Source organism: Pteropus alecto, unplaced genomic scaffold (assembly GCF_000325575.1).
Source record: "Pteropus alecto unplaced genomic scaffold, ASM32557v1 scaffold224, whole genome shotgun sequence".
Taxonomy (NCBI): Eukaryota; Metazoa; Chordata; class Mammalia; order Chiroptera; family Pteropodidae; genus Pteropus; species Pteropus alecto.
Window position 1 is genome coordinate 3,396,798 of NW_006436289.1, and position 10,308 is coordinate 3,407,105.

Below are 10,308 nucleotides of genomic sequence, written 5' to 3' on the forward strand. Positions count from 1 at the left end.
TATAAGTGGAAATAGTGAGAACATATCTCAACATCATAAAGGCTATATATGATGAATCCACAGCTAACATCATACTTAATGGGGAATAGCTAAAAGTGTTTTTCTTAAGATCAGGAAATAGACAAGGATGTCCACTTTCACCACTTTTATTTAATATAGTATTGGAAGTCCTAGCCCCAGCAATCGAACAAGAAAAAGAAATAAAACCCATCCAAATTGGAAAAGAAAGAGTAAAACTGTCACTATCTGAAGATAGCATGATACTATATAGGGAGAACCCTAAAGATTCCATCAAAAAAACTGTGGGATCTGATAAATGAATTCAGTAAAGTAGCAGAATACAAAATTAATATTCAGAAGTGGGTTACATTTTTATACACCAATGATAAACTATCAGAAAGAGAAATTAAGAAAACAATCTCATTTACAATTACATCAAAAAATAAAATACCTAAGAATAAATAACCAAGAAGATAAAAAATCTATACTTGGAAAATTATAGGTCATTGAAGAAAGAAATTGAAGAAGATACAAATAATGGAAGCATATACAGTGCTCATGAATAGGAAGAATTAACATTGTTAAAATGTCCATACTACCCAAAGCAATCTATAGACCCAATGCAATCCCTACCAAAATACCAATGGCATTTTTCACAGAACTAGAACAAATAATCCTAAAATTTATATGGAACCATAAAACACCCTGAATAGCCATGGCAATCGATAAAGAAGAACAAAGTTGCAGGTATCATGCTACCTGATATCAAACTATACTATGATTATAGTTAATCAAAACATCATGGCACTGGCATAAATACAGACACAGATTAATGGGACAGAACAGAGAATCCAGAAATAAACCTATACCAATATGGTCATTTAATCTATGACAAAGGAAGCAAGCATATACAATGGGGTAAAGACAGTCTCTTCAATAAATGGTGTTGAGAAAACTGAACAAATATATGCAAAAAAAAAAAAACGAAACTGGACCAGTTTCTTACACCACATGCAAGAATAAACTCAAAATGGATTAAAGGCTTAACTGTAAGACCCAAAACCATAAAACTCCTAGAAGAAAACATAGGCAAAAAAAATCTGACATTGCTCTTAGTGATATTTTTTATGATATATCTCCTTGGAAAAGGGAAACGAAAGAAAAAATAAATGGGACTCCATCAAACTAAAAACTTTTTGCACAGCAAAGGAAACCATCAACAAGATGAAAAGACAACCCACTGAATGGGAAAAGATATTTGCTAATAATGCATTGGAAAAGGGGTTCATATTCAAAATTTATAAAGAACTCATACAATTCAACAACAACAACAAAAAAAAAAACGATCCAATTAAAAAATGGGCAAAGGACCTGAATAGACATTCTCCAAAGAGGACATACGGATGACCAATAGACATATGAAAAGATGTTCAATGTCACTAATCATCAGAGAAAGGCAAATTAAAACCACAATGAGATATCACTTCACACCTGTCAGAATTGCTATCATCAGTAAGTAAAAAAACAAGTGTTGGCGAAGATGTGGAGAAAAGGGAACCCTTGTGCGCGGTTGGTGGGATTGCAAATTGGTATGCCACTGTGGAAAACAACTGGGAGTTTCCTCAAAAAATTAAAAATAGAACTAACTTATGACTCAGCAATTCCACTTCTGGGTATTTATCCAAAGGAAACCAAAGCACTAATTCAAAAATTTATAAGTACTCCTATGTGCACTGCAGCACTATTTACAATAGTCAAGATATGGAAGCGAATTAAGTGTTCATCAATAGAAGATTGGATAAAGAATAAATGGTGCATATATAATATGAATAATACTCAGGCATTTTTTTTAAAATGAAATCTTACCCTTTGCATGGCCTGGAGGGACCGAGAGGGTATTATGCTAAGTGAAATAAGTCAGAAGCCAAAGACAAATACCATATGATTTCACTTATATGAAGAATCTAAAGAACAAAATAAATGAAAGAACAAAATGGAAATAGAATCATAGTACAGAGAACAAACTGGGATTATCAGATGGGAGGAAGTTCGGGGGGCTGGGTGAAAAAGATGAAGAGATTAAGAAATACAAATTGGTAGTTACAAAATATTAACCTAGATATGAAGTCTAGCATAGGGAATATAGCCAGATGGATTCTAGACTAATTGAGGGGATCACTTTGTAAATTATATAAATGTCTAACCACTATGCTGTACACCTAAAACTAACATAAAATAATATTGAATGTCAACTCTAATTAAAAAACTAAAATTTAAAAAAACTGGTGAAAAATTTTAAAAAAATTTTTTTCCTTCTTTAAAGTGGTCAAAGTTTTCTCACACTATTGGTATGCTACTGATATAGATTATAAAAAGAAAGCAAATATTTTACTTCTTCAAAATAATTTTCATGCTCCTCATCATCAGGTTTTTGATTACTTAAGAAAACTAAAAACTAAGTTTTGCTTATAACTTTTTAACTTTCTGTATTTGCCTGCAGTCTTTAACTGTCATTCCGGTTAAATGGATAACTAAGTATTGTCTCACAGTGACTTACTTTATTTGGCCAAGTGTTTTAAAACCTTTGATACATTTGGCAAACTTTTCAAAATTCAAATTTTTAAAAGTCTTTTCCTTAACTGGAAAATAACTGAGATTTTCAAAAGGATTTTTCCCTAGCTCTCTCCCCACCCCCTCTAAATAAGAGGATGCTAAACTAATTAAGTCTATTTAATAAATTAACATTACTTGAGACTTTATATAAAAAAATCTCAAGGAACTGTAAAAGATGTCTGCCCCTAAAGGAACATGGTGGTAAACTTCCTCTGTTCTGCTGATCTTAATGCTCAAATGTGGCCTAAGACTCCTAAGGAAATCACTTTCCCTCCTATTTGGGACATAACATACCAGGAATGAGCCTTCCTGGCAATAGAAGACCAAGGAGGCTTTTATTAACTGATCAGCATTGTCTTTCGATGGTTGATCAGCAATGCTTTCTAAGAAACCAATCAAAAGGGGAAAATGTGAAAAGTTGGCATAAGTGAAGCCATTTTAAAATAGAGTCAGAGCCAGCCTCTCCAGAGGAACTACAGTGCACATCTTACACTAAGAATCTTAATGTTTGAACTAGGCAAAACTACCTTTAGACTAGACCAAACCAAAATTCTTTTACAAAAACTGTAACACTAAAAGAAAGCTGACATCCTGACTATAATGACTGATAAATAAAGACATTCTTTAGAATCGATAAACAGTCATGTATAAATGAAGAATAACTTAGCCTATTATCGCCAATAGAAATTCTTTCCTTCTATTTATCTAATTATTTTCCTTCGCTTTCTCATAAAAACCTTTTGTCTTCACCCCGTAATCAGGACATAATTTGGAATTCTGTCTGAATCTATGGCTATGGATTGCAATTCTTTTTTTTTTTTAACAAAAATTATTTATTTATTTTTTTCGAAATCTTTCCTACCCACAGAAAAGACCCCAATTCCGTCTTTCTTTCTGCATATACACTCTCACTTCTCTTTGACTACAATTCTTTTTTTATCTCAAATGCACTGTGTTGCCTCTCTTTGACTTTTTATTTTTAGGTTAACATCTCACATTTTTACTTAATTTTAGGGTATCTTCTGTTGCACTGAAGTTAAAATTTTTGATATAGTTAAATTTATCAACTTTTTTTCTATAGTTTGTGATCTTTTGTGAGTTATTTCCTTGGTTTTTTTTTTTTCATCTTTAAGAAATTTTTTTAGATTTCAGAGTCATAAATATATTTTTACATTTTCTCCTAAATTTTTAAACTTTGGCTTTTTATAATTTAGAAACGAATCAACCTGGAATTTGCAGGCATGCATTATGTGATGTAGGAATCTTATTTTATGGTGTTTTCTTTTTTCGGTATGAATAATCGTTTATTAAATTGTATATCTTTTTCCATCAAGTTATAATGACAACTCTGCTATTTATCAAGATTTCTTAGTGGGTTGATTTATGAGTTTTTTATTCTACCTCAGTGGTCAATTTGTTTATAGCTATGCAAATACTACATCGTCTGAGTTATAATTGCTTCTTAATAAATTGATATCGGGTAGTGTAGTCCCTTTATTTTGATCATCTTCTGCAGATCGTGTTACCTATTTTTGGCCTTTTGCTCTTTCATTTGTATTTAGAATTACTTTATAGGGTTCTGATAGAATTGAAGAGGGAGAATTGCAATCTTTATGATATTCAACTTCTCTATTCATAAACATGACATACTATCCTATTCATGTCTTCTTTTATGCCGTGTTAATTTTAGATATTACTGCATATGGGATTTTTTTACTTTTATATTTTTAATTGGTCATTAATACTGTTTAGGAATACAGTTGATTTTTTATGTCAATTAATTTTGTAGAGCTGTCATAACAAAGTACCACAAACTGTGTGGCTGAAAACAACATAAATTTATTCTCTTACAAATTTGGAGGCTGTAAATCTGAAATCAAGGTATCAGCAAGACCATACTTCCTCAGAGTCTCAAGGGAAGAATCCTGGCTTACTCCTCTCAGCTTCTAGTGGCCCCAGACACTTTTTGGCTTTTGATAGTAAAATCCAATCTCTGCCTCTGTCTTCAAATGGCCTCTCTCCTTTTCTTTTTTAAGGACACCAGCCATTGAATTTAGGGCCTACCCTAAATTGAGAATGATTTTATCTTGAGATCCTTAACTAATTACATCTACAAAGACCCTATATCCAAATAAGATCACAATCTGAGGTTCCAGGTGAACATGAATTTTGGGGGGGCGGGGAATTATGCAGCTCACAATCTTGTATCGAACAACTTGACCAACATTCTCATTATTTCTAATAATTTGTGGATTATCTATATAGGCTTTTATATCATCAGCAGAGACAATCATTTTCTGTCTCTTCTTTCATTTTTTTTTTTCCTTAGGTCTTCTTACTTTTGCTACAACTCCAGGAAAATGTTGAATAAAAGTCATGATGACAAACTATTTTAATGTGTCTCTAACTTTGGTGTGAATTCTTCTAAAATATCACGGGTAAGTGTAATGTATTTGATGTAGGGTTTTAATAAATATCTTTCATTATACTAATCACGTTTCCTTCTATTCCCAGTTTGCTAAGAGGTTGTTTTACATTGTTTTGTTTTTAAATTATTAATGAGTGTTGCATTTTATTGACTTTTTTCAGCATCAATTGAAATGACCAATTTTTTTTTTCATCTAAATGTTAATGTAATTGTCAGGGAGGAAAAAACTGTTCCTCTACTCTCTTATGTTCAGTAAGTGACCCTGTGAATTAAACTGACAAAATATAGATTAATAGGAGCAAAAGATTTATATGCATATGGGAGTCAACAAAAGAAGTATCTGTCTTGTTAAGTGATTAAAGTTAGACTTTTACACATCTAATTTATTAAGGAAAAGAAAGGGAGGAGGCTCTTGTAGGAAGAACAACTGGGTTTCTTTAGGAAAAACAAATTGTTTTTTAGAACAAATGAGAAATAATGAAATTTGTGATAATGTGTTTTTATGTAGCTGCCAATGGTCTTTCCATCTTCGTGGCCATGACACACCCCCAGAGGGCTGATTTATTATGGTAGCCTCATTTCCCAGAAGTTGCTGTTTTAGTCAGATAAGCAAAGTTTCAAGAAGGTTGCTACTTACTTCTGTTGAATCTCAAATGCCTTCAGTTTAAAATAATTTTCATTCCAACTATGGGGTTCTGAGTGAATCCTCACATGATAAAATGCAGTGGATATCCATCGTTGTCTTTCTGGGACAAACCTAACATGATGGTTTACTTCCCCCATACATGGCAGAATTCAATTAGCTAGTAACTTATTTAAAATTATTCACATATGTTTCATGGTGAAATTAATTTTTTCATCCTATACTTTCTCACAAAATCATTCATATAATTTTTAGCCTTTTTCTATTTTTAAATAGTTTATATAATATAGGTAAAATAGGGTCAAAATTAGGTAAAACTTGTTTATTGGCAGTAAGGTTTGGAGAGTTTTTTTTGTATAATGAATTCATATTCTTTAATAATTACATTTTTTAAAATTTTAATAGACTTTATTTTTAAAGCAGTTTTAGATTATAGAAAAATTGAGAAGATAACACAGAAAGTACTCATATACCCTGCACTCTTTTATTATTAACACTTTAAGTTATGGTACATTTATACTATAACAATGCATATATGTGATAGATATTATAATAGTAACACATACATTTGGGTACATTGTTATAATTAATGAACCAATATTGATATGTTATCATTAACTAATGACTATTGCTTTATTCAGATTTCTTTTATTTTTACCTAATGCCATTTTTCTGTTTCAAGATCTCATGTTATGTTTAGTTGTCATGTCTTCTTAGGCTCCTTTTGGCTATAATAGTTTCTCAAACTTTCCTTGTTTTTGATGACTTAGACAGTTTTGAGAAGTACTGATCAGGTATTTTATATAGAATATCCCTCAACTGGGATTTTATCATCTGGTATTTTCCCATGGTTAGACTGAGATTATGGGTTTTGTTGTCAGATATTTTGAAAATATTTCCTTTTTTCAAACTTTGAAAATGTATTAACACGAAGTAATTCTAGTATACTATCATGATTTCAAAAATCTTGCTGGTATCAGCTGTGGTATACCTTTTATTTATTCCCCAAATCAGTCATTTGCATATTTTCTTTTATTCTCTTGATCAAATTTACTAGAAAGTTGCTCACTTTTTAGTTTTGTTCTAAGAATTATCTTTTTATTCTGCTGAACATTTCTATTGTTTCTTTGTTTTATCTCCTATTAGTATCTGCTCTTATATTTATGATTTCCTTTTACTTTCTTCAGGTGTACTATGCTCTTCTTTTTCTTGACTTGGACATCCAGCTCATCTTAATTCTCATTACTGTTTAATAGATGCATTTACAGTTATATAATTCCCTCTCAGTATAATTTGGTGGCATTCCACCAAGTCATTGATATAAAGATTTTCATTGTTATTCACTGTCAAATATATTGCAATTTCATTGTGATTTACATTTAAATGATGAATTTAAAAGTTGTTGAGATTTCTCTTGTGACCAAGTGTGTTCTTTATTTATTTATTTATTTATTTTTTTGATATTCACATGTTCTTGAAAATAATGAGTTTCTCTGTTTCCTTGGTTTTTACCCTACTCTTCTAGAATTCTTATTAAAATGGATATTGTCATTTTTATTTCTTGCTGCCTATCTTTTAACTTGTCTTCCATATTCTTTCAATGTTATACTCCTTCTTAATTTCAGGGAAAGTTTCTCAACCTGATCCTCCAGCTCACTAATTTGATTTTTGCATATATTCTACTCTTGCACCATACTATTATTTATTTCAGTTATTATACATCGAGACTAAGAATTTTCAACTAGTTCTTTATGCCTGCTTATTTCTGCTTTACAACCAGACAATCAGTATCTCTACTTTATTTCTCTCTAATGATATTTATTGTGCTTAATTCTAACTTTTGCTGCATGTTGTCCATCACTTTTTCCTTTCTTATATTGTGGTTGTGTTCTTCAGATGTCTCATTATTTTATTTGCTGAGATTACCTGTTACTACCAACAGTAATATCACCCTAGGCAAACAGGCCAAATTCCAAGCCTTAACTTATGCCCTTGGCATTGAGTTAACAGAAATTCTTAGAAGGGTTCGTTAGTGCTAAGAGCTTGTTTTGATCTGTTCTCAACAATTTCCCATCTTGTCAGCCACACACATAATGTGACACTGACCTCAAGTGACTTTTCTGTACCTCTACCCAAACACAACTTTTCTAAAGAACTACTGTCCTTATGGGATCTATCTAAACCAGAAATTCTCAACCAAAGGTGGTATTTGGAAATATGTGAGGGAAAAATGGTGGTTGCTATTACGATGTTGGATTACTACGTGCAATTTGGGCAATGGGATGAGAATACAAAATATGCTATAATGCATGAAAAAATCCCACACAATGAATTACTGTCCCAAAGAAAATGATAATAGTGCACCCAATGATAGCAATGGAGGATTTAAAGTTCAGAACTAGCTCATTCATTTTTACATGTAAGTTTCTATTCACTACCTTTGGGAGTCTCTAGTGATGCCTGATGCTACTATACTCCCTCCAGCCTACTATTTGATAAGTTATTTGGTAGATTATGTGGGCAAAATAAATCATTTCATGAGGATACATATTATTTCCTCCATTTGAGAAAGTTTTCGAAACTTTTTATTTTGAAATAATTTTATAATTATAGAAAAGTTTCAAAAATAGTACAGACAGTTCTCATATATCCTTTAGCCAGCTTCACTTAATGATAACATCTTGTATAACCGGTGCACAATGTTCAAAATCAAGAAATTAACATTGGTATATTAGCGGCTATTAACTAAACTACAGACTTTATTTAAATTTCACCGGTTTTACCACTAGTGTTCCTTTTCTGTTCCAAAACCCAATCCAAGATCCCACATTGCATTTAGCCATCAAGTCTCCTTAGTCTCTTCTAAGCTCTGAAAGTTGCTCAGTCTTGCATTGCTTTTCATGATCACAATACTTTTGAAGAGTATTAGTTATTTTGTAGAATGTCCTTCAATTTGTTCTATCCAAATATTTTCTCATACTTATATTAAGGTCATGAATTTCATCAAGAATACCACAGATGGGTATTTTCAATACAACATTCATGAAAAAAAGATGTATCTTCTTTTCAGTAATATTAACCTTGATCATTTGGGTAAACTGGTGTCTGTAGATTTTCTCCACTGTAAAGTTACTATGTTTCACTTTTAAATTAATAAATGTATTGGTGGAAAAATATTCTTTTTTCCTCTTAAACTTTCTTTCACTAGTTTTAGGATCCACTGACAGATTTTGCCTATAGAAATTATTACTGCAGTGTTCTAATGCAGAGAAATGATGCACCTTAACAATGTATCTATTTATATTAGTAAATGGAATAATTATCATTCTAAAATATCTGTATTTAAGTTGCTCCATTTTGTTCATGTTTTTCACAGGAAAAAAAAAAAGTAGGCATACACTTGCCTTACAGTCATATAGCTAAAAGTTTCTTGGTAGGAGAGGAATTCCAGTCAATGCTGAAGAGCATGACGACTTGCAAATTTTTAAAATAAGTTCTTCCTCATTCTATCTTGGAGGCAAAGTCTCAGCCAGGTAAATGTGCTATTCAGTGTTAGGTCAAAAATGGAATAGATGGCCAGATGCCCATATTCTCCTGTTCAGGTTGTGAGGTCCATTAAAGTCGTTCAGGAAACCAACCACATCACTATCAGAACAAACATGTTCATTTAGCTAATGAAGAAAATCCCTAGACACATACTCTTAGTATTGCTAAAGTGTCAAAGTCAGGTGCATTTGAACGAGATGCTCATGGTTTTCCTGTGCTTTGTTTTTTATCTTTCATGGCAAACATGTTTCATATTGACAGTGAATAAAAATATAATGACTTATGTTTGCAATATGTGTAGTTTGTTTTATGTACTTTTGACAGTTTCTCACATTTTAGAATTTTGTCTGAGAAGTTGGGGGGGTGAGAAAAAATTCTTCCTCTCATACCCCAACATGCTCCAATGCCTCACAGAGATCATTAAGTGTTGCTGAGAAACTAACTGGAAGGGATTTTAGGACATGAGGCAGCCCTAGTGATGAGTTTGAAACTGCCTTTTCCAAAGAGGACTATGGGCATGGCGGTCACTCTTAACTTCATGCACTTTCCTGTAGTATACCTAAAAATGGCCCAGTGTCCATGACCTTCTATAAATCTGGGGCCATGGTGAGCTCTCTAACCATATACCTGCTACATCATTGGCTTTTTTCTTTCTATTAACATATCTAAGGTGCAATAGCCTGTGCCCTTCGTTATTACTTAGTGACATAAAAAGTTCTATGCCAAGTTCTCATTGTTGTAATCTTGAGTCTTGTCTATTGCTTCTTCTCTCATCCTTCCAGAGACAGGGACCCTCTCTTTGTACTCAGACGTGGGCATGAGATTTCCTACCATCCAGTGCAGCCTCTCTGGCAATGAGGTGCATCTTGTTTGATTCATGGGGCCACAACGCCATTCCCCTAACTTGCATCTCAGTCTCCACTGAGTGTTCTCTTGACATCACCTCTTCACTTTGCCTGATGCTGATGGTCTGCCCCTTTTGCTTGGGATCTTTTAGACCCTGGCCAGCACTACTCTTACCCCCAAAAAACTGATGATCTCCTAGTTTATATTTTATTGTGTAAACTCCTGGCTCCAT

General features: G+C 32.5%; 1 protein-coding gene across 1 annotated transcript in view; it reads right to left on the reverse strand.

Annotated features, from left to right (window-relative positions):
- LOC102892516 (NXPE family member 2) overlaps positions 1 to 10,308 on the reverse strand; it is a 49,747-nt gene extending 39,439 nt beyond the window's left edge. The window contains 2 exon segments of the mRNA XM_006927042.2: positions 2,908 to 2,996; positions 10,062 to 10,308. Coding sequence (XP_006927104.2) covers positions 2,908 to 2,996; positions 10,062 to 10,308 — 336 coding nt within the window.